Here is a 25,999-nt window from a genome sequence, read left to right as displayed (position 1 = left end):
TAGGCAGTGCAGTTTGTGAGCTCTTCAAGCTACATGTCCACTTGTAAAATGAAAGCGATAGGCTAAATTAATGTATACCCCAATAATATATTGAGTAAACTAACAAGAATTACCATAAACAAACATTCTAGATTATTTGAAATGTCAAGGATTAAAGTTAAATGGACTACTTGTGATATATTTAATGTGGCACTGATAAACAAAGGCCAACATGTCACATAATGAAAGGAATGTGTATGGATTTGGCAACTAGTGCGTCTTTACCACAATGGCCATTTTGTATTTTCCTTAAAATGATCTCAGTTCACTCTTTAACTGCCTAGCAGAGAATGCCAACAAAAGCATTTCAGCTTGTCTGGCAGTTTGGGCCCTTAAACGGTTTGTCACAGCGAAAACATCACTAGAGGGCGTAAAAGCTTCGGTCTCACATTTAGCAACTCAGCAGCATCATTTGGGGTGGATTTGTGACGCTGTCATGACAGGCAAAAAAAGAAGGAGACTGGCCCATATGACAATTTCAAATGTTCGTCGTCGCGTCCTCAAAGACAATTTGAATGAGAAAGCCAGAGGTCCCGCCCCTCTGACCTTTTCCAATGGGAGGGAGGTAAGGAGAGAGGACGCAACAGGGCACTTGCGATTCTCCCCTTGATGCATTCTACTCGAGTCCTTTATACACAGAGTTGCGTTGACACAGCAAGCACGTTTTTCCGTGTCAGCATCGTGTATTTGTGCTACAGGAGCGACTCAGACAGAATCATAGACATTGAATAGAAAAAACAACGCAAGGAGAGACACAGACAGCACGCTAAAAGCTGTGTCCCCACAGTATCGAGCAATGTCTAGTTTAAAGAAAAGAAATTCGAATTCGTCAGTTGACCGGGATGTGGAAGACAAGGAGGTTACGGAGAAGATGCTCTCTCCGTCCGGAGGGGAGAATGGAAACTCGAGCCGAACGGGAGGCGCACCGGGAAGCCCGGACAAGGTATCTGTACCCGGCGAAGATAAGGTTGTCCTAGAGAGAACCATTACCCTGGTGAATGGCGTAGCTATCATTGTGGGTACCATTATCGGCTCGGGTATATTTGTGACCCCGACTGGAGTGGTAAAGGAAGCCGGGTCAGTCGGACTGTCCCTTATTGTTTGGGCAGTGTGTGGAGTGTTCTCAACCATAGGTGCCCTGTGCTATGCTGAGCTGGGCACCACTATTTCCAAATCAGGTGGAGACTATGCTTACATCCTTGAAGTGTATGGTTCCCTGCCGGCTTTCCTGAAATTGTGGATCGAGTTGCTCATCATCCGGCCATCATCGCAGTACATTGTCGCGTACGTCTTCGCTACCTACCTTCTCAAGCCCATTTTCCCTGACTGCCCAGTGCCCGAGAATGGGGCGAAGCTGATAGCCTGTCTTTGCATCTGTAAGTATCCAAGCCGATGCAATTCACTATTACCACACTAAGCACGATTAGATGTTGGAACTGTTGTAGCCTACACGTTGCATCCCACTGGGCACACACAGGTTGAATACACGTTTGTTTAAATTAAATGAAATGACGTTGAACCAACGCGGAATTGACGTTGAAATGACGTTTGTGTCCAGTGTGATTGCGCCACATAAGGATATCGTAGTATGCACTGTTCTCTTGGCAGCCGCACGAGACTCACCCAAACGGAAACACTGGGTGTACTAGGCTACTGTTGTAAAACTACAGCGTTATTTCATCATCTTTGGTTAGTAGGCCTATAGAGCCAGCGTCACCCACGCGCCATAATGTCTCATCAAGCTCAAATGGAAATTGTATCTATCTTTTAGATAAGATAATTCATTATTAATGATGACAATAATAATAATAAAAATAATAAAACATTAAATAAAACATCTACAATAGATTGCAAATTCAATTAATTCAGCCTTTTGTCTCATGCACATTGCATTACACTATTGCGTGTGCAATACATTTAAAAGGACCATGTAAAAGGACCCAACATTTGAAGTTCTTAGCAGCATGATAAATTGGGTGTCAAATGAAAGCTATATCTATATTTTTGGGAAATTAAGCCATAGATACATTTTTCAACAATTTTCCATCATAAAAATGATGAATAGGTAATGGCTTTGATTTCTGGTCAAACAGATGGAAAAGGGGTCTTAGAAAACATCTAGACTACCAGAAAAAGTATTTATGTCAACAATCGTGTTGAAGTAAAGACCCCTGCCATCTCATATCAACACTTGAAATGACTTGCCTTCTGTAAGTTTAAGAAACATTGCCTTGTGCCTTTTAATGCCATTAACAAAAACCCACATTCTAATTTCTCTCCGATAATGAAAGTTCGCAGAAGTAACAAGTAAAGGGTAGACCTATCAATTAGTTATAGTGTTTTTACTTATACCATTGTTGTTACCAAATTGGTAACAGAATTACAGAAAAATCACCAATGGAATTACTGCAATTGAATTGGTTACAATGACAAATCACAGTAGTCACAAACCACAGGGTCACCTTCTACTGTCCTCCCTTCCACTGGCATACTGTTATGTTTAGCTCATAACTGTTTTCTTTCTGTGTCTTGTGGTCAAAGCGAGAGTGTGGAGCAGTCTGGACAACCCCTCCCTCTTTCTCTCTTTCTGTCTCTCTCTTCTTTCTCTCTCTAGTTAAAGATGCAGTCTGGGATCTTAAGCACAACAAGTTCATAACATATTGTATGAATTGGATTCGTAAAATAGCATACGAATTGCACCCGAAAAAAAGGACGTAACATATCATACGAAATGGATGATGCAGTACACAATCGCAGTGGTCAAACTTGGGAGAGTTAGCTAGCTAGCACTACAACCAAGAAATCTCAGTTGCTTGTGCTTTAGCTGTCACCTTGATAAATTGGCTACAATGGCTAGCTAGCTGAGAAGCATCCAGCAGTGATTATGAGCGCTGACGGCGCCTGGTCTGCGAACCTCAAAGCGCATAAGCGTGCATCTTAGATGGTATTTTGCATCTCAGATGGTACTCTATGTGCGCATGCAACCTGTAGATGTTTGTTGGTCGTGTACAATGCTTGAGGCAGTAGCTTTGTTCCAGGGCGTCAAATGAAATCACATTTTATTGGTCACATACACATTTAGCAGATGTTATTGCGGGTTTAGCGAAATGCTTGTGTTCCTAGCTCTGACAGTGCAGTAATATCTAACAACACACAACAATACACACAAATCTAAAAAGTAAAATAATGGAATTAAGAAATATATAAATATTAGGATGAGCAGTGTCGGATTCCAGAGTATAAATATACACCATAGTGCTAACTGTAAAGTTTGGTGGAGAAGGAATAATGGTCTGGGGCTGTTTTTCATGGTTCGGGCTAGGCCCCATAGTTCCAGTGAAGGGAAATCTTAAAGCTACAGCATACAATGACATTCTAGACAATTGTGTTCTTCCAACTTTAAAGCAATAGTTTGGGGAAGGCCCTTGCCCAACATCAGTGCCCGACCTCACTAATGCTCTTGTGGCTGAATGGAAGCAGGTCCCCACAGCAATGTTCCAACATCTAGTGGAAGGCCTTACCAAAAGAGTGGAGGCTGTTACTGCAGCAAAAGGGAGACCGACTCCATATTAATGTTTAACAAGGAAGTGTCCATATACTTTTGGTCATATTGTATGTGTATATAGTGCCAGTCAAAAGTTTGGACACCTACTCATTCCAGGGTTTCTCTTTTAATTTGGACTATTTTCTACATTGTAGAATTATAGTGAAGACATCAACACTATGAAATAACATATGGAATCATGTAGTAACCAGAAAATTGTTAAACCAATTCTTCAAAGTAGCTACCCTTTGCCTTGATGACAGCTTTGCTCACTCTTGGCATAGAGTGTAGTCACCTAGAATGCATTTCAATTAACAGGTGTGCTTTGTTAAAAGTTCATTTGTGAAATTTCTTTCCTTCTTAATGTGTTTGAGACAATCAGTTGTGTTGTGACAAGTTAGAGGTGGTATACAGAAGATAGGTAGGGGTGGTATTCAGAAGATGCCTAGAATGCCCGCCTCCCGGAGTCGCTTCTTCACTGTTGACGTTGAGACTGGTGTTTTGCAGTTACTATTTAATGAAGCTGCCAGTTGAGGACTTGTGAGGCATCTGTTTTTCAAACAAGACACTCTAATGTACTTGTCCTCTTGCTCAGTTGTGCACCGGGGCCTCCCACTCTTCTTTCAATTATGGTTAGGGCCAGTTTGCGCTGTTCTGTGAAGGGAGTAGTACACAGCGTTGTATGAGATCTTCAGTTTCTTGCCAATTCCTAGCATGGAATAGCCTTAATTTCTCAGAACAAGAACAGACTGACGAGTTTCAGAAGAAAGGTATTTGTTTCTGGCCATTTTGAGCCTGTAATCAAACCCACAAATGCTGATGCTCCAGATACTCAACTAGTCAAAAGACGGACAGTTTTATTGCTTCTTTAACCAGAACAACAGTTTTCAGCTGTGCTCTAACATAATTGCACAAGGGTTTTCTAATGATCAATTAGCCTTTCAAAATGATAAACTTGGATTAGCTAACACAACGTGCCATTGGAACACAGGAGTGATGGTTGCTGTTAATGGGCCTCTGTACGCCTATGTAGATATTCCATAAAAATCTGCATAATTTACAACATTAACAATGTCTACACTGTATTTCTGATAAATTTGATGTTATTTTAATGGCCAAAAAATGTGCTTTTCTTTCAAAATCAAGGACATTTCTAAGTGACCCCAAACTATTGAATGGTAGTGTACATAAATGTTAAACTCGGCCTCATGAATGGCGCAGTGGTCTAAGGCCACTAAAGATTCTGGGTTCGAGTCCAGGCACTGTCGCAGCCACCCGCGCTCGGGAGACCCATGGGGTGGCGCACAATTGGCCCAGCGTTGTCCGAGTTAGGGGAGGGGAGAGTTTGGCCGGCAGGGATGTACTTGTCCCATTACTGACTCCTGACACGGTCGCCAGGTGTACGGTGTTTCCTCCGACACATTAGTGCGGCTGGATTCCGGGTTAAGTGGGCATTGTCAAGAAGCAGTGCGGCTTGTTTGGGTTGCGTTTCGGAGGACGCATGGCTCTCAACCTTCGCCTCTCCCGAGTCCGTATTGGAGTTGCAGCGATGAGACAAGACTGTAAATACCAATTGGATATCATGAAATTGGGCTGAAAAGGGGCTAAAAAAAATTATATATATATATATATATATTTTTTTTTTTTTTCACCCCTCCCCCACTACATGGCAAAAAGGCAGGCCTCATTTGAAGCCTGACCTAAAGTTAAGGTCCTTTCGAGTGACATCGGTAGAACGGTTGAGGCTAGAAACACATTTCACGTATGGGATTGTTCAGCACGTGCTCAGCCACGAGCTCTGGGCGTGCAGCTTTTTTCATTTCCTTTATCAATCTTATTTTCATTTGGCCTATTCTGTTGTATTTATTTAGCCTACCCCACCACTAATGCACAGATATTCTATATGGGTCGTCGAAGAAATAGGTCACACAGCCTGTGTAATTGATAGCAAGACAACGAATGAGCCCATGCAGCAGCACTGGAGACGTTTTGATGTATGCTATTGTTAAAAAAGACACAGCGTTTGTAGACAACTTTACCACTGCTATCACCTGCAAAATGTGAGCGCAACAGAACCAGTTACGACTGAAGTATCTGATCATCAATAGATTAGAGAAAAAGCCGTTTGTTTTTTTTAACACAGCGGCTGCAAATCATCTGGAAAGTCCTTGTATAATAGCCTACGACATGTTGTTGAAATGGTGAAGCTTCTTATGACAGCCTACTTCAAAACCAAATGGTACATAGTCACAAAAGTAGATGGGGTGTTAGCTAAATTATAGTTTTACAACAAAAAATGAATGGGGCAAATTTGGATTAGAAAAGTCTGTTTGAGATGACCAGCAATCTCCACAATGTGAAACTGTTTTGGATTTTGTTGGCACTTAGCCATCATAGACAGACGCATATCTCTATGAATCAATTTTGTTGCACTAATTTCCCCCCTATTGAATGAAATGTATTCACTTAGGCATCATGTCTTTGATGTGTATCTCTTGGCGTCAATATATTGACACTAATCTTCCCCCAATTGAATGCAATGTACTGTATACACATAAGCGTCATGTTTCTTGATGTATATCTTTTAGCATTAACGTACCAGATTGAAGCTTTTCAATGATATTATATTGAAGTATTCACCATCATTGTAAACCCTAGGTATTTTGTTGCTTTGACAAAGTAGTTTCTGAATTTCTGAATATTATTTAATGAATGTTAAGGTTAAAAACGAACAACCGACTGTCCCTCATTTTAAGGTCAACCCTGTTACGTGAACTGAACTGTCGTTTTAATATGGTGAAACTATTCCCTTTTTTTAAACTTTTTTTTTTACTTTGACCAGCTAATAGTCAAATCATAGTGTAAAAATAGGTGAGCTGGTTCTACTCTTTTTGGCCATTTTCTGGTGTTTTGTGGTGGAAAACTGAGTGTAACATGTCATCCCTGTTACCCATAGATAGCCATGCTATCAACCCTGTTACTTTATTTGGCACTAAATAGGCAGTTACTATAGGATTTGTTATTTATTTAACCCCTTGAGATGGGAGAAAGTGTTTTTTTATTAAGTTGAACATGAACATAATGATGATAATTATGACATAATGTAATTTTAAAATAAAACAATTCTTCCCCCAAACAAGTTACGCTACTCAAAAGGCAGCTAATTGGTGGAATTACCCAGTACAGATCAGGGACCCATGATCCGTTACCAGAATTCTGTTATCTTAACGGATGTAAATCCACCTATTGTAGTTCAATAACCAAAAGAGATTGTTTCAAACTCAAGGTGTCATTATATGGCTGACACCCCATTTTTTTCTGCAGACATCTTTGAATCCTCAATTCGGAGTCGATATCTACCAAAGTTTTTGAAGTACGTGGTCGCATAAAAAACTGAGGGAGATTTGACCGTAATTCTGTTTCCAAACTTTGCATCTGCACAGTTCTTCCAATATATTTGCCTTTATTATTCCCTGCAAACCCTACCACCCCTCCACCAAATGGACTAAACTAATAAACAATAAGACTTAGTCTTCTACTTCCAGTTTATACATACTATACACATTTTACAGTCTATTTTACAATAGTTATATTTTGTTTGTTTTTAGCCCTTCCTCTATTTCTGATGTCAATCTGATTTCTATTTGTAACTGTGCTATTTCACAAAAGTTCTGAACCTACATACATTTTACAAGGAGGCTGGGGGACCCTGTATGTTTTACGTTGGTTATCTTGTTGGTATTAGTCCCACCCTTCAGCTCCATTCAGCCCCTCCCATCTATCTCTCAACACCATCCATTTTGGATTTCTATTTGCCATATATTTTTCAACTGTGCTGTGATGCTTCACAAAAGTTACGGAATGTCCTATTCTCATAGTTTCTACAGATGGTAAATTAAAGAAAAATTTTAGCTAAAATAATTATTATACTATTGATCGATTGACTATGCCTTTTTAAATCACCCAGTATTGCTACAGTATCTGCAGTGTTAGCTCTAGGTAAATGTTGCAATTCTTCAGCCATTCCTGGACTTGATCAAAAAAAGAGCTACAAAATAAATGATCTAATGACTCTGCCTCCTCGCAGCAAAATCTGCAGATCTGGGAAGATTGTATCCCCCATATATGTATAACATTCTATTCAAACCCTGACATGATTCTCTTTCTGCGTCTAACCCACTGAGGGTTTTGGACATTGTGTGATCAGTGTTCATCACCACTTCCCAGTGGATGCTGAATACCAGACCTAACAGTACCATCTGTCAATACATTTTGCAATGAGAAATGTGTGGGCAGCGGAAGCAGAAGCGGCAGCGGCAATCATTGCAGGGCCGTGGTACTGTAGAGATTGAATTCAAGCCATGATCATGACTGCACCTGCCTGGTGGAAAAAAGCTGTCACAGACTCTGTGTGTGTGTGTGAATGTTGTACGGTTCAGTACTTGCGCTAGTCTCTAATCCCTATTCTAAGTGTGTAATCGCCAGTGACCACATGATAGAAACTGTGATAAGGCCGCAGCCAGGCCAGGGCGAAAGTATAGAGAAAGAGATAGGATTGAAGCCATGATGTTGTTAGTCCAGTCTGCTTATTCTGGTCTTGGTGGTTGACAGGGTCAGTCTGGATAGCCAAGCCACTCTTATCCACATTTGCTAATCTATTGAGTTGTTGTGCTAGGCTACAGGATTTGTCTGACCGACTTTGAGTTATTGTTCCAGTGACCTATTTATTTAGTGTTTTGTAGTTATTAGGTCACTGTGCTTTTAGTTTAGTGCATACTGTAGGTCCCAGTAGTGAGGTTGTATAGTGACCCCCTGGCTGGCTCTGTATGGCTTCTATAGTGGGTTGTGGGGAAACCTCAGTCTCAGTCCATGTGGTGAGTTTAGGAGGCTGAGACTCTGAAGCCTGTCTGCCCTGATCCTACAGGACTGCTCTGCGCTCTCATTCTCACCCTCAGCGGGAGTGTGCGTTTTCGTGTTTATGTGCCATTCTTCCCAGTCTATACTGTACTCTCCCACACAGGCCCTCATTGTGCTGTTGGTCCACACAGAGGCTGTTGGGTTCCCTACTGTTACCAGGGCTGATTTACGGCTTATGGTGCTTTGAAGTGTTTGTTAGTTAATCATTTTTAATGGGGAGCCCGGGGGACAGGGAGAGAAGGCTGGTGGACAGGGAGGGAAGGCTGGGGGACAGGGAGGGGAGGCTGGGGGACAGGGAGAGAAGGCTGGGGGACAGGGAGAGAAGGCTGGGGGACAGGGAGAGAAGGCTGGGGGACAGGGAGAGAAGGCTGGTGGACAGGGAGGGGAGGCTGGGGGACAGGGAGAGAAGGCTGGGGGGACAGGGAGAGGAGGCTGGGGGACAGGGAGGGGAGGCTGGGGGACAGGGAGGGGAGGCTGGGGGACAGGGAGGGGAGGCTGGGGGACAGGGAGATGAGGCTGGGGGACAGGGAGATGAGGCTGGGGGACAGGGAGATGAGGCTGGGGGACAGGGAGGGGAGGCTGGGGGACAGGGAGGGGAGGCTGGGGGACAGGGAGGGGAGGCTGGGGGACAGGGAGAGGGGACAGGGAGGGGAGGCAGGGGGACGGGGAGAGGAGGCTGGGGGACAGGGAGGCGAGGCTGGGGGACAGGGAGGCGAGGCTGGGGGACTGGGAGGGGAGGCTGGCTGTGGGGGGCTTAATTTTATTCCCTCAAGAATCTGTTTACTAGGTCTCTGAATGATTCCCCCCCTCTGTGCCACATGACACACCACACAGCAGTTTGTCACACTTATCACATACACATTGTCCTGTGTGTGCTGAATGGAATCTACATAAATATTTAGTACCTTTAGGAAGATTAATTGAGTTTACAAAAAGAGGGAGAACGATTATTTTTTTGGACTCATTCATGTAGGCCAGGTATTCCTAAACTGGGGTAGGCACAATGCCGTCTTTGGTATGCCAAATTAAAATTGTGATTCACATTTTTTTTTTTTTAAACAGTACATTTACATTTTCCAACGGGGCTATACATTTGGGTGAGGTTTTTTTCTCGTCTGAGTAGCCTCGTTTCACTGCCAAAAATAAAATGTAACCAGCTAGTGTTCAGCGAAATAACAACACAATGTCAAATACAGGTAGCCTAGTCAAATAATTAACATCCAATCACATTAACCGTTACTCTCTCACGGGAAACCTTCACTCTTGCGCAGACATTTAGAAACAAAACATGGTCATTTGAAAAAGAAACCACAGGAGTTCTGAGTGAGAATAAAGACGACTTTTGAGTAGCAAGACATGACCAGTTGAAGTCGGAAGTTTATATACACCGTAGCCAAATACATTTAAACTCAGTTTCTCACAATTCCTGACATTTAATCCTAGTAAGAATTCCCTGTCTTAGGTCAGTTAGGATCACCACTTTATTTTAAGAATGAATAGTAGAGAGAAGAATAATAGTAGAGAGTGATTTATTTCAGCTTTTATTTCTTTCATCACATTCCCAGTGGGTCAGAAGTTTACATACACTCAATTAGTATTTGGTAGCATTGCCTTTAAATTGTTTAACTTGGGTCAAATGTTTCAGGTAGCCTTCCACAAGGTTCCCACAATAAGTTGGGTGAATTTGGGCCCATTCCTCCTGACAGAGCTGGTGTAACTGAGTCAGGTTTGTAGGCCTCCTTGCTCAACGCACACGCTTTTTCAGTTCTGCCCACAAATTTTCTATGGTATTGAGGTCAGGGCTTTGTGATGGCCACTCCAATACCTTGACTTTGTTGTCCTTAAGCCATTTGCCACGACTTTGGAAGTATGCTTGGGGTCATTGTCCATTTGGAAGACCCATTTGCGACCAAGCTTTAACTGATGTCTTGAGATGTTGGTTCAATATATCCACATAATATTCCTTCCTCATGAAGCCATCTATTTTGTGAAGTGCACCAGTCCCTCCTGCAGCAAAGCACCCCCACAACATGATGCTGCAACCGTGCTTCACGGTTGGGATGGTGTTCTTCGGCTTGCAAGCCTCCCCCTTTTCCTCCAAACATAACAATGGTCATTATGGCCAAACAGTTCTATTTTTGTTTCATCAGACCAGAGGAAAGTACGATCTTTGTCCCCATGTGCAGTTGCAAACCGTAGTCTGGCTTTTTTTATGGCGGTTTTGGAGCAGTGGCTTCTTCCTTGCTGAGCTGCCTTTCAGGTTATGTTTTCTCCAGCATCTTCACAGGGTCCTTTACTGTTGTTCTGGGATTGATTTGCACTTTTCGCACCAAAGTAGGTTCATCTCTAGGAGACAGCGTGGTCCCATGGTGTTTATGCTTGCGTACTATTGTTTGTACAGATGAACGTGGTACCTTCAGGCGTTTGGAAATTGCTCCCAAGGATGAACCAGACTTGTGGAGGTCTACCATTTTTTTATGAGGTCTTGGCTGATTTCTTTTGATTTTCCCATGATGTCAAGCAAAGAGACTCTGCGTTTGAAGGTAGGGCCTTGAAATATATCTACAGGTACACCTTCAATTGACTCACATGATGTCAATTAGCCTATCAGAAGCTTCTAAAGCCATGACATCATTTTCTGGAATTTTCCAAGCTGTTTTAAAGGCACAGTCAACTTAGTGTATGTAAACTTCTGACCCACTGGAATTGTGATACAGTGAATTATAAGTGAAATAATCTGTCTGTAAACAATTGTTGGAAAAATTACTTGTGTCGTGCACAAAGTAGATGTCCTAACCGACTTGCCAAAACTATAGTTTGTTAACAAGACATTTGTGGAGTGGTTGAAAAACAAGTTTTAATAACTAAGTGTATGTAAACTTTCGACCTCAACTGTATAAACGCAACAGATACCATTAATAATAAGGGGCTAGAAGCGTCTATATGGTGAGCTACCAAGTGGCTAGGACAGTCAAGCCCCATACTATTGTGGAGGATTTAATTCTTCCTGCTGCCGCGGATATGGCTGGGACAATGCTGGGGGAAAAGGCCAAAAAAACTATACAGACAATGACTTCATCAAACAACACTGTTTCACGACGCATCAGTGATACGACAGGAGATGTTTTGAAACAATTACTGCTTCACATACAAGCCATTGAATTCTATGCGTTACAGCTGGATGAGTCAACAGACGTGGCGGGCCAGGCACAGCTCCTGGTATATGTCCGTTACGTTTATGGGGGGTCAATTAAGGAAGACATCCTCTTCTGCAAACCACTGGAAACCAGGACAACATGAGAATATATTTTTAAAGTACTGGACAGCTTTGTGACATCAAATGGACTTTGGTGGTCAAGATGTGTTGGTATCTGTACTGATGGCGCAAAAGCCATGACAGGGAAACATAGTGGAGTGGTAACGCCCATGCAAGCAGTTGCTCCCGACGACACTTGGGTACACTGCAGCATCCACCGAGAGGCTCTTGCTGCCAAGGGAATGCCTGACAGCTTGACCTTTTGGACACAACAGTGAAAATTGTTAACTTTGTTAAAGCAAGGCCCCTGAACTCTCGTGTATTTTCTGCATTATGCAATGATATGGGCAGCGACCATGTAACACTTTTACAACATACAGAAGTGTGCTGGTTATCAAGGGGCAAAGTATTTACACGTTTTTTTTATTTTATTTTAGAGACGAGCTTAAAGTTCTTTACTGACCATCATTTTCACTTGTCTGACCGCTTGCATGATGACGAGTTTCTCACACGACTGGCCTATCTGGGTGGTGTTTTTTCTTGCCTGAATGATCTGAATCTAGGATTACAGGGACTCTCCACAACTATATTCAATGTGCGGGACAAAATTGAGGCTATGATTAAGAAGTTGGAGCTCTTTTCTGTCTGCATTAACAAGGACAACACAAAGGTCTTTCCATCATTGTATTATTTTTGTGAGCAAATGAAGTCAAGCTTACGGACAATGTCAAATGTGATATAGCGAAGCACCTGAGTGAAAATCTTTGGAGGGAGCTGAAAGTCCGTATTGCCCAGCGACAGCCCCGAAACCTGAAGGATCTGGAGAAGGTCTGTATGGAGGAGTGGGCCAAAATCCCTGCTGCAGTGTGTGCAAACCTGGTTAACAACTACCGGAAACGTATGATCTCTGTAATTGCAAACAAAGGTTTCTGTACCAAATATTAAGTTCTGCTTTTCTGATGTATCAAATACTTATGTCATGTAATAAAATGCTAATTAATTACTTAAAAAGCATACAATGTGATTTTCTGGATTTTTGTTTTAGATTCCGTCTCTCGCAGTTGAAGTGTACCTATGATAAAAAGTACAGACCTCTACATGCTTTGTAAGTAGGAAGCATTGCCGATTTTGCAGGTTATCAAATACTTGTTCTCGCCACTGTATGTGAGAGTGGATTCTCGGCCCTCACTAGCATGAAAACTACATACAGGCACAGACTGTGTGTGGAAAATGATTTAAGACTGAGACTCTCACCAATACAACCCAACATTGCAGAGTTATGTGCCGCCTTTCAAGCACACCCTTCTTATTAACCTTTGGTGAGTTATTCACAATTTTTAATGAACAAATAAGGATTTATATGTAAGATGGCTAAATAAAGAGCAACATTATTGATTATTATTATATTATTATTTGTGCCCTGGTCCTATAACAGCTATTTGTCACTTCCCATGAGCCGGATTGTGACACAAACTCACACCCATTCTTATGTTTAATAAATGTATCGTATAGTGTGTGTGTGGCAGGCTTACAATGATGGCAAAAAACAACATTTGAGAGTGTGCTGAAGGTTGAATGTTTGAAGGGGTATGGGACTATAAAGAGTTTGGGAACCACTGATGTAGACAGTAGTCAAAAATAGAAAGGAATAACTCACACACTCTGTTTCTCTCTTCCTCTGTCTCTCTCTTTGCCCAGTGCTGTTGACTGCTATAAACTGTTACAGTGTGAAGGCAGCCACGCGGGTCCAGGATGCCTTTGCTGCTGCCAAGCTCCTTGCCTTGGGCCTCATCATTATTGTGGGCTTTGTGGAGATTGGGAAAGGTAAGATACGGCCATACATAATCACTTACACTACCACACTCTACAAAATGCCCTTTACAGGAGGAGGTGCACAGTGCAAACCAAACAGACAAGACATAAAGTGCAATGGGACAGGAAAGGAATTCAGGGACAATAACGATGTAGTCTGAGTCACGTGATCAGGAACAGGAAGTGGCGGCACCTCTTGGCTTTCATGGCCAATAAGCTGTTTCCCCACAGAGGGGAAACAGCTTTATTTTTTATGATGTCATCTTTTGGTGATAGATTCAGAAAAACATTTGTTTAATTTAGGAAATCTGTTCCCAAGTATTCCTTCAAATAAAAAGAGGTTTGTGACCGTTTCTCAATGTAATCAAGGTATGACATTTTTGTTTTACTCTAGTAGTATCTCTTTTTGGGCTTAATTGCGGTCAATTTGCAGTGTACAAATGTTAGAGGAATTTATTTTTTATATGTTCAATTACAACACTGTCCGTTTCTAAGAATTTGTAAGATGCTTATTTGCATAAAATGGACAGAGACCAGTCTCATAATTAATCAGTAGCGTTTATTTTGAGAGAGCTCTGGTCATAATACCATGTACATTGATTTATATACCTCACATTTCGTCATAAATGTATCTCCTTCTCTAAGATACAACGGCAATATAGTTCACAAGCCTTCCCACATTGTCTGCCACCTGTTAAACGATCTACTACAAGCCCAAGGTCTCTCCCCTCCCTGGGTGGGGACAGAATGTCCTGTACGGAACACAGTATTCCAGCCGGTCTGAAGATAGCTCCATTCATTTCTAACAAGGAACAGAAAGTCCCTGTTAAAATTCTTGACTAAAACTACACACATTATATTCAGTATTATGATTATAATAAGATTCATACATTCATCCAGTATTCTGTTTAGTTATAGTTCTAAGTTAAATGTATACATCATTTAGTCATTATTTATAAAAATCCCATAACAACAAATTATTATAATTATTATAACAACCATTTGCTCCACTAAAAATCTGCCTTTTGGCTGAATCTAGTTGCCTAATCCTGCCCTAGAGAGTGATCCCACTGGGCACAGACATCAGTTCAACGTATAGTTTTGATTTGGTTGAGTTGTCAACTAATGTGAATTCAACATGAAATCAACAAAACATTTCACCATGTCATTAGATGTAAGTTAAAAGTTGGGTGAAAAAAAGACGAAATTCGCTTACATTGACTTTTTACGAATCCAATCAATTTTGAACATTATTTATTTTTTATAGGCGGAGTTGAAATATTTGAGGTGTGTCCTTAAAAACATGATCCAAAGTGCTAGTTTCATGCAACACTGATAGGAATATTTAAGACCAACCAAATGCTAGTTTCAGCGGTAACACTGTTGGTTATGGTATGAATTTTGACAGTGGACACGTAGCCTTTCCAGCCGTGAAGCACAGTGCCCATATCTTGAAGAATCATGTGCACAAAATACAAAACAAAATGACACACAATAAAACATATTCATGGTAAGTACAGCTACCATTTTGTAACATTATACAAACAATACATTTCTTCTTCTCCCCCAGAAGGGGCTTATGGGCCACCTTGAAGTCCCCCAGTCAGACTGATTTTAATGTTGTGTATAAGTAATTATGTTAGAATTTAAGGTATCGTTGAAGTGCAACGAATGGCACTTCTTCAGACCTCTGTCCCGGAGACGACTGAGATTTTGTAACCTGATGTTATACTGTAGCAACTGAGAATTTCTTTACAGAAGTGTGTGGTCAGTGCATGGGTAAACATGTGTGATTCAAGCTACTAAACAGCTTACTGAGAGATGCCACCCTCCTTCAGTGTACCAAGACTGCAATGTGTAAGGTACATCAATTTGCACCGCTGCTTATCAAATCATTTCTGAGACTGCTAACCTTTCCCAGGTAACCCTGTACCCTAAGGGGCCAGATCCCCTCTGTTAGGTGAATATGTGTAGTCATGGCCAGCTGTGTAGCCATTGCTGGTCCTGGATCCTTCTTGTTGACCTGCTTGTTATCACAGCTCTTCCCTCTCTCCTTGTTGCCCCCAGTATTTGCCATGTCGATGGCCTCTCCCATGTGACCTGGGCCATGGAGTGTGACTCTAGTTAAGCTGCAGCTGGCCCAGAACAGAGCGGCACGTTTTGCTCTTAATTGTAATCAGAGGGCTGATATAAATACTATGCATGCCAGAGAGACTGACTGCATCACTTCTTCTTTTTATAAGAAACAATGTGTTGAATATCCCAAATTGTTTGCATAGTCAATTTACACACAGCTCTGACACACACACTTATCCCACCAGATATGCCACCAGGGGTCTTTTCATAGTCCCCAAATCCAGAACAAATTTAAGAAAACCTACAGTATTGTATAGAGCCCTTATTGCATGGAACTTCCTTCCATCTCATATTGCTCAAATAAACAGCAAACCTGTTTCAAAAAACAGATAAATCAACACCTCACGGCACAACGCCTCTCCCCTATTTGACCTAGATAGTTTGTGTGTATGCATTGACATGTAGGCTACTTGTACCTTTTATGTATGTAGTTCTGTCCTTGAGCTGTTCTTGTCTTACGATGTTCTGTTCTTATGTCATTCTGTATTATGTTTCATGTTCTGTGTGAACCCCAGGAAGAGTAGCTGCTGCTTTTGCAACAGCTAATGGGGATTCTAATAAAATACCAAATACATATTGAATTTGGGCTGGCTGGGGCTGAAGCTATGGCCTGGTGGATGCGATTGGCCAGGTTGGCTCAGGCTGAACTGTTCCGCAGTCAGAACTGCTGACTGTGGTGTGGCGTGCCCAGAACACTGCCTGGGATTGTTCTCCATTCAGAGCTGGAGCACATACAAAGGGAGAGATGGAGAGACTATGAAAAGAGAGAGAGAGAGTGAGCAGGAGGGAGAACGAGACACCAAGATTTGCATTAACTCCTGGCAGGCTTTACTGGCGAACGTTGGAGTGAACCAGACCAGCAACGGCCATTCTTCTGGAAGAGCCAGTGACCTAGTGAAGCGTAAGCTTGCCTGAATGAATCAGTCAGCCGATGGAGGTTGCCCCCAGAGTCACTCAGGGCATAATGTAGACAATCTGATGATATTAATTGTTGCGTGAGGCATTGAGAGCTTAGAGTCAATGTTTGTAGAATATGATTGTGTCTGATTTGGGTGCTTTACCATCATGTGAAATCATGTGTTTTTGGTGGAGTACATCTAATTACTATGTTTGAAGTAGTAATAAGGAGTATATTTGGATACATCTGAAGTCGAGCTAGCACGAGAGTTTCTTAGCATGCCAGAGAGTAATGAGTCCCCTTTTGAAGCACCATACTAGAGTCAATATACCATAACATTGGTGGTGTACTTGCATATATTTTTGTTAAACATTCTAAGATGGCGGATTTAAGACTCGCAATAATTCAGAGATAAATACAATATATAACTCTGTATTCCTGTCTTCAATACAGCAGCCCCACTCTCCTCCCCTCCATCCACATGGTTCTTCCAGTGGTCAGACTGTATTCCTGTCTTCAATACAGCAGCCACACTCTCCTCCCCTCCATCCACATGGTTCTTCCAGTGGTCAGACTGTATTCCTGTCTTCAATACAGCAGCCACACTCTCCTCCCCTCCATCCACATGGTTCTTCCAGTGGTCAGACTGTATTCCTGTCTTCAATACAGCAGCCACACTCTCCTCCCCTCCATCCACATGGTTCTTCCAGTGGTCAGACTGTATTCCTGTCTTCAATACAGCAGCCGACCACTCCTCCCCTCCATCCACATGGTTCTTCCAGTGGTCAGACTGTATTCCTGTCTTCAATACAGCAGCCGCACTCTCCTCCCCTCCATCCACATGGTTCTTCCAGTGGTCAGACTGTATTCCTGTCTTCAATACAGCAGCCACACTCTCCTCCCCTCCATCCACATGGTTCTTCCAGTGGTCAGACTGTATTCCTGTCTTCAATACAGCAGCCCCACTCTCCTCCCCTCCATCCACATGGTTCTTCCAGTGGTCAGACTGTATTCCTGTCTTCAATACAGCAGCCACACTCTCCTCCCCTCCATCCACATGGTTCTTCCAGTGGTCAGACTGTATTCCTGTCTTCAATACAGCAGCCGCACTCTCCTCCCCTCCATCCACATGGTTCTTCCAGTGGTCAGACTGTATTCCTGTCTTCAATACAGCAGCCCCACTCTCCTCCCCTCCATCCACATGGTTCTTCCAGTGGTCAGACTGTATTCCTGTCTTCAATACAGCAGCCCCACTCTCCTCCCCTCCATCCACATGGTTCTTCCAGTGGTCAGACTGTATTCCTGTCTTCAATACAGCAGCCCCACTCTCCTCCCCTCCATCCACATGGTTCTTCCAGTGGTCAGACTGTATTCCTGTCTTCAATACAGCAGCCCCACTCTCCTCCCCTCCATCCACATGGTTCTTCCAGTGGTCAGACTGTATTCCTGTCTTCAATACAGCAGCCCCACTCTCCTCCCCTCCATCCACATGGTTCTTCCAGTGGTCAGACTGTATTCCTGTCTTCAATACAGCAGCCCCACTCTCCTCCCCTCCATCCACATGGTTCTTCCAGTGGTCAGACTGTATTCCTGTCTTCAATACAGCAGCCCCACTCTCCTCCCCTCCATCCACATGGTTCTTCCAGTGGTCACATGCAGATGGACGGTAGGTTCTGTGAGGGGGGGGGAAATACATTTTAATAAAGAAGAGCTGTGTCTGCAAGATCGATATGGTATTGTGCGTTTTCTATCGATGGATTTGTCAATTAATCTCTTGCATGCCCCAATGAGCATGGGACGACACTGCTTACTGTCAGCCAAGTTCTCACAAAAATATAATATTGTACTTTTTTTTTTCTAGGACAGATCTTTCAGATAGAGGCTCATTTTTATGAAGGTTGGTCATGGTAGTGGTTGTCTTTAGTTGAATGCACAAATTGTAAGTCACTCTGTGTAAAGCATCTGCTAAATGATTTAAGTGTGTTTGTCTGTCTATATCTGTCTGTGGGTGATAGTAGTTTTATTGCCCTGTGACTGACTCAGTGTTGTGAAATATCCCTATGTTGAGTTATTAGAGTCTTCCTGCTGCCAGTTCAGGACTGTTGTATGGAGGAGGGTCTTCCAGAGCTGGTCTGGTCCGGTCTGGTCCGGTTGGGACTCCACTGGGTGGGAGAGAGAAATCTAACCACAGAGATCAAATGAATGCTCCACTTGTCTTTGTCTTCTCTTCTTGACTGAGAGACATCCTCACTTCAGTGCATTTTAGAATGCCTGTTATCTACACCAGACCGTCTTCTAGGGTTAACGGATGAAGTGTACGATTCTGGGTCATTCCTTCATTTGGTAATAGGCTCTACCAGGTTAATGACAACAGGATTGTTACAAAAATAATCTCATTAGGCTACTCCAATGATCCAGTTCCTTTTCAATCAAAAGCTTTTTTGTTTGTCTTTGGGAGCCAGTCCTGAGTCCTCTGTAGGGACATTCCTTGTCTGCGTGTCTCTCGTGTGTGTCGGTTGTACATCTCTATGTCTCTGTTTGAAAACAAGTTTCTCCCCTTGGCTCCTTATGAAAGAGGCAGCCCAGCCTTGGTTTCGCCATCACATGTTATCTGCTGGTTCAGTTGAAGGTAGCCAGTAGTGTAACGGGATCTCTCAATGGTTTATTTACAACCTGACCCAGCTGCTCACCGAGCTGCTGTGACTGACTTTAACCCATCCCCAAACACAACACAGCCGCCACCCAGGTGGCTAATCATATAAGGCTTACCTGTTTCTACCTTTCAAGCACCTGATTTAAAGGTTAGACCAGATATGTGCCATGCAGTCCACCGGTTGCTGCTTATACACTCATATTGTATTAAGAAGTTCTAAACTACCGGGCCATTGTTTTGTTATCTTGACCAAATAAGGAAGTTGGTCCAAACTAGGAGAACCTAGAGCTGGAGATTGCTTGCTTGTAGGCCAAGCCAGTATCTCTTGACAAAGAAACGGGAAGAGGTGAATTCAGAGCTTAGCCTTACCTGAGGGGCGGCTGTTAATGTAAATGCTCTAGTGATAAAGATGGGGGTAAATGGTAAAATGTCAGTGATTCTTCCCATGCAGCCCTCGTGTCAAATAGACAACTACTGTACCTGTTTCTTTATGCAAGGGTTGACAGGGTTGAGGGTTGACAGATAGCTGTTTATATTCCAGACAGATTAGCAGAGAACAGAGCGACGAGGGCCATTGCTCAGTGACCAGGGAGTGATTTAATCTATGCGACCCGACAGGATGACGTGGCAGCCCTGTTTGTATTTGTTTAACCGTACAACTCAGAAATACAGGTTCGGCAGCAGGTACGCACCGACCTTCACTATATCAGAACAGCCCCGTGTCTCCCCTTGGCTGGCGTGACAGAATATTCAGCACCTTCAGAAAGTATTCTCACCCCTTGACTTTTTCCACATTTTGTCTTACAGCCTGAATTTAAAAATGATTACATTGAGATGTTGTGTCACTAGCCTACACACATTACCTCATAATGTCAAAGTGGAATTATGTTTTTAGAAGTTTTTACAAATTAAATCAAAATGAAAAAACTGAAATGTCTTGCGTCAATATGTATTCAATCCCTTTGTTATGGCAAGCCTAAATACGTTTCAGGAGTGAAAATGTGCTTAACAAGTCTCATAATACGTTGCATGGATCACTCTGTGTGCAATAATAGTGTTCAACATGATTTTTGAAAGGCTACCTCATCTCTCATCTCAATTATCTGTAAGGTCCCTCAGTCGAGCAGTCAATTTCGAACACGAAGACCAGGGAGGTTTTCAAATGCCTCGCAAAGAAGTGTACCTATTGGTAGATGGGTAAGAATAAAAATATGGAATATCCTTTTGAGCATGGTGAAGTTATTAATTACACTGTGGATGGTGTATCAATACACCCAGTCACTACAAAGATACATGCGTCCTTCCTAACTCCGTTGCCAGAGAGGAAGGAAACCACTCAGGGATTTCACCATGCCGCCAATGGTAACTTTAAAACAGTTAGAGTTTAATGGCTGTGATAGGAGAACTGAGGATGAACGTTATTTAACATTGTAGTTACTCCACAATACTAATCTAATTGACAGAGTGAAAAGAAGGAAGCCTGTACAGATATAAATATGACAAAACATGCATCCTCTTTGCAACAAGGCACTAAAGTAATATTGCAAAAAATGTGGCGAATCAATTCACTTTTTGTCCTGAATAGAAAGTGTTATGTTTGGGGCAAATCCAAAACAACACATACTGAGTACCACTAAATATCTTCAAGCGTAGTGGTGGCTGCATCATGTTATGAGTATGCTTGTAATCGTTAAGGACTGGTTCGTTTTTCAGGATAAAAAAGATGAAGCTAAGCACAGACAAAATCCTAGAGGAAAACCTGGTTGTCATCTTGAAACCTGGTTCAGTCTGATCAATTCACCTTTCAGCTGGACAATAACCTAAAACACAAGGCCAAATCTACACTGAAGTTGTTTACCAAGAAGACATTCGATGTTCCTCAGTGGCCTAGTTACAGTTTTGTCTTAAACTGGCTATGGCAAGACTTGAAAATGGCTGTCTAGCAATGATCAATAACCAATTTGAAGAATTTTTGAAAATAATAAAATGCAAATATTGTACAATCCAGGTGTGAAGAGCTCTTAGAGACTTACCCAGAAAGACACACAGCTGTAATCGCTGCCAAAGGTGACTCTAACTTGTATTGACTCAGGGGTGTGAATACTTATGTAAATTAGATATTTCTGTATTTCATTTTCAATACATTTGTTGTTTTCACCTTTTCATTATGGGGTAGATGGGTGAGAAACATATATTTAATACATTTTTGAATGCAGACTGCAACACAACAAAATGTGGAATAAGTCAAGGGGTATGAATACTTTCTGAAGGCACTGTATGTACACACTACTGGCCATCAGTGGTTGTGTTGAAACGGGCAGCCCAATTCTGATATTTTTTTTCATGAATTGTCTTTGGACCAATCAGATCAGCTCTGAAAAATATCTGATGTGATTGGTCAGATTAGTGGAAAAAAGATTAGAATTGGCCTGCTGTTGTAATCTCAGCTCGTGTAATTTTACTTGTACTATTCCACAGTCATCTACTACTCAGTAGGAGTTCCTGAAAATATTAGGTTTGGGATTCGGGGGCATGCTCCTCTGTGCTCACCGCCCTGGACATGTTGATCTAGTCCATTTATGATCTGATGTGGCAGCCATCTTTGTTTATATTTCCCTGTACAAACTCAGGAATACAGGCAGCATACCAGCTCCTGTATGATCCCATTTTATTATGTCAACCCTTCACCGCTCTTTATTCATCAAACAAGGATAGACTTGTTTGATGCAGTGATGTGTTCACCTGAAATTGCTCAAGAAACTTGAGATAGATGACACATACACACACACACACACATATCACCGAGGGACCAACAACACCACCACTATTGTGAATAGGGGCAACAGCGTCTCTACTTCCTAAGGCGGCTGAAGAAATTCAGCATGCCGCCCCGGGTCCTCTACAAATAGTACCGCTGCACCATCGAGAGCGTCCAGACCGGTTGCATCACGGCCTGGTGCGGCAAGGTCCAGTACATCACTGGGACAGTGCACACCCATCCAGGGCATCTATTCGAAACGGTGCCTGAGGAAGGCCTGCAGCATCATCAAGGACCCCACACACCTCAGCCACGAGCTGTTCACTCCCTTACCACCAGGCAGACGGTATCGGAGCATGAGGTCTGATAGAAACTATCTCTGAGTCTGTTGGTATCTACCAGCCATCAGACTGCTGAACACTTGAACTGGACTGACCATCTGCTGATTCTCTGCACCTTAGCTCACATGCACTCACACACACCTACACAGACATTTATATATATATATATATATATATATATATATATATATACACACACACACACACACACACACACACACACATCACAACTGCTGCTACCAGACTCTTATTATGATTGCTAAATACTGCACAATTTAAACATGTGCCCCCCAATGCCCCGTTCCCCAAAACACGTGTAAATATTGGACTATAAATTAGACTCATCCTAAAAATGTTATTCTATTCTAATGAGCCATTTACTCGATGCTTCTTATCTTTTATTATTTCTTATTGTTATTGCATTATCGAGAAGGAAGCTGCAAGTTAGCATTTCACTGGACGGTGTACACCATGTGTATCCTGTACATATGACTAATACAACTTGAAACTTGAAAGGTACAGATCACCCATACTTTACATACTGTACCCTGTGTGTCTGAAAGATGTGGTGTGTTCACAGTGGTAGCTCCCATTCAGACAAACTGCCTCGAGGCTCTGATACTTATCTGCATTCTGCAGAGTCATGTCTGAACTGGTAATACTCACTGGGCCCCGTCTGGCCCATTGTCTGCCTGCCCGCTTCTCTGCCATGCCTGACCCTAAGGCCACTGCATCCCTCCCTCTGCCTGGTACTGCAGTCATGTGAATAACTGATGGCAAGCTCCTGAGGCCTGTCCCGGGTGGGCGGTGGGTCACATGAGCTGAGGCCAAAACGGCCTCTCATGACTCTTTTCAGTCAGTCATCAACCCAGACACACGCTCACTCACTGCCTATCACCTTTCCATCACCACCAATATCAAGGCATTCAGAAACCTGTGTGTGTGTGTGTATATGTTGTGTGTATGGAGAGCAGCCAATACACTGTTGGGATGTTCGATGCTTGACAAAGCAGTTAAATTCACTTCAATCAGTGTAGATTAAGGGGAGGAGACAGGTTAAGGAATGTTTTTGAAGCCTTGAGACAATTGAGACATGGATTGTGTATGAGTGGCATTCAGAGGTTGAATGCGCAAGGCAAAATATTTAAGAGCCTTTGAATGGGGTATGGTAGTAGGTGCCAGGTTTGTTTCAAGAACCACAATGCTGCTGGGTTTTTCACGCTCAACAGTTTCCTGTGTTTATCAAGAATGGTCCACCACCCAAAGGACATCCAGCCAAATTGACACAACTGTGGGAAGCATTAGAGTCAACATGGCCCAGCATCCCTGTGGAATACTTTTAACACTGTAGATTCCATGTCCCGACGAATTGAGGCTGTTCTGAGGGCAAAAGGGGGGTGCAACTCAATATTAGGAAGGTGTTCCTAGTGTTTTGTACACTCCGTGTATATAGGACTGTGGTTACTTTGTATTTGTGTCATAGAGTTTCAGTGTACTAGCTGATGTTGCACAACCCTGGAAAGACCCTTTCCATGTTGGGGTGTCTTGCAGGCTTTAGGGTTGGAGTTAGGGGACAATAAAGGTGGAAGGTCATGATCCTACATGAAGAGGGACACGGCCCAGTGCTGGTCCTGGTTAAGCATGGGCCTCTGTCTGAAATAACTCTCTGGGAGTTGTTTGTTCTGAGGATGTCTGGCTCTTTTGGCTGGCTGGTACTCATGGAATGTCCATCCCTTGTGTCCCCCCTCAGGCGTATACGTTCCACATATTTGTCTTGTTTTTCATTTAATAAAACAGGTAGCCCCATCGCCATTCTACCCCCCTGAGTGGTGGATTTAGTGAAACCCTCATAACTGTTTATTATAGGGGATTTAGGTTGAACCCAAGCACTGCTCACAGCCTTTTAATCTAGCTCTGGTATTAACACTGGTATTTTGTCTGGGTATATTTGTCTGGTCTTCCACTATTTTAAAACTTTCTCATGTTGATCTTAGTTTTCATGGTGCATTTATGTGATCTTGTGTTTCGCCATTCCAGGGCCCTGCTCGGACACAATTCACAGGGCTGCTAATTCTGTCCACTTTGTGGTCAATAATTCAGTGTCAACTTTGGACTTACCTTTCCAATTCTTTCTTCCCTTCTTCCAGGTGACACAGTCAACCTCCTACCAGAAAATTCTTTCAAGAATTCAAATTACGATTTTGGGAACATTGGTCTGGCCCTGTACAGTGGTCTGTTTGCCTATGGGGGCTGGTAAGTACAGAGAACTAGAACTTGACTGACACATCCAGGAGTATTTAACACGAGAGCAGCATTTTGTCCTCCATATAATCCCATTGTAAACCCCCTTTTAGGAGGGCTGACCAATTAAGAACTCTACTAAGTGAATTGAAAAGTCTGCTCAGACTAATCCTCCCAATGCATGGTGCTCAGGTTTCAACCTAAAACAGTTCCTCTTCCCCTTGGTCTTTTTAGCACTGTTTTGTTGCTCTATGGGACATGAACATTACTGTATGATTGAATACTTTATCCTCACACACACTCAATGAAATCACAGCCTGTCTACAATAGATTTGCACACGGTGGTCTGTCTGTAAACACGTTTCTATCCACAGTTTTTATGCGAGTAAAATCACGACAGCTGCGATGGAAACAGGAAGTTTCGGTATAATTTTAGAAATGCCGACAGATCATTTGTTTGTTCGATGTGGTGGGATCTTTTTGTGTCTGTAAAATGTGTTATGCGAGAAATGACGGTGGAAACGTATTTATGTGCAAATATTTATATAATAACCATTGTATCGAAGTAAACTTGGAGTCGCACGATGATATGGTGTGTGGTCCTCCCACCTCGACTCGAGGAAACCACACAATTTATTAGGTTACATATGAAATACGTTATGATGAACTTCACAGGATCTAGATGCTCCTTTTTTCAATAAATATCAAGAGTCTTAGTTTGGTGGCATGATGATCGATGCTTGACTGCCGTTTTTGACTACTACAAATATTCTCGCTCTTATCCATAATAATCTCATAATGTAGACTCGCCTACCCGCACTGTATCTGTGAGCTGTTGGCTGGAGCGCACATGCCATGCCCAGTGTAGGCGCATTTGCTATTTAACGCAACCCTTTTTGTGACAAAACTATCGGTAGAGTTTAACATGCGATGGAAACAAATTGAACTTTAGATTTTATTTAGAACATTACATTTTTTTTTATCAGCAATAAGTCCATTTGGTGGAACCCTACCAATGGTGGAAAAATGTACATATTTTATTTATGCGGATTCTAAAATGAAAATGAAAATCTGTCGCCAATTGGATGGAAACCTAGCTAGTGTCTCTAAACCATGTCATCCTCATCTTGCAGGAATTACTTGAACTTTGTCACAGAAGAAATGATTGAACCTTACAAGTGAGTGTCAACTCTATTCTGTGTTCCCTGTAACATGCTATATGTCAAGAATGACTCCCTGTGAATGTAGAAGAATTACTGGTACAGTCATGTTTTATGTTGGCACGATCCCTTTCTCAGTCCGTATTAAATGTAGAATTACATGAGATTTTCTTCAGATGTAGGTAAACATAGGAAGTATAATGTCACAGCTGAAGAGTTTAACTGTGTAACCCTCACTGCCCCC

General features: G+C 42.4%; 1 protein-coding gene across 1 annotated transcript in view; it reads left to right on the top strand.

The window, feature by feature from the left end:
* The first annotated feature begins 480 nt into the window (after positions 1-480).
* Positions 481-25,999, top strand: part of slc7a5 (solute carrier family 7 member 5) — a 30,697-nt gene continuing 5,178 nt past the window's right edge. Inside the window, exons 1-4 of the mRNA XM_021568487.2 lie at positions 481-1,415; positions 13,455-13,580; positions 24,502-24,607; positions 25,729-25,773. Coding sequence (XP_021424162.1) covers positions 836-1,415; positions 13,455-13,580; positions 24,502-24,607; positions 25,729-25,773 — 857 coding nt within the window. The 5' untranslated portion in view covers positions 481-835. The remainder of the gene's footprint in view (positions 1,416-13,454; positions 13,581-24,501; positions 24,608-25,728; positions 25,774-25,999) is intronic.

This window comes from Oncorhynchus mykiss, chromosome 2, assembly GCF_013265735.2.
Source record: "Oncorhynchus mykiss isolate Arlee chromosome 2, USDA_OmykA_1.1, whole genome shotgun sequence".
NCBI classification, from domain to species: domain Eukaryota; kingdom Metazoa; phylum Chordata; class Actinopteri; order Salmoniformes; family Salmonidae; genus Oncorhynchus; species Oncorhynchus mykiss.
This window is presented reverse-complemented; position numbering and strand designations above follow the sequence as displayed.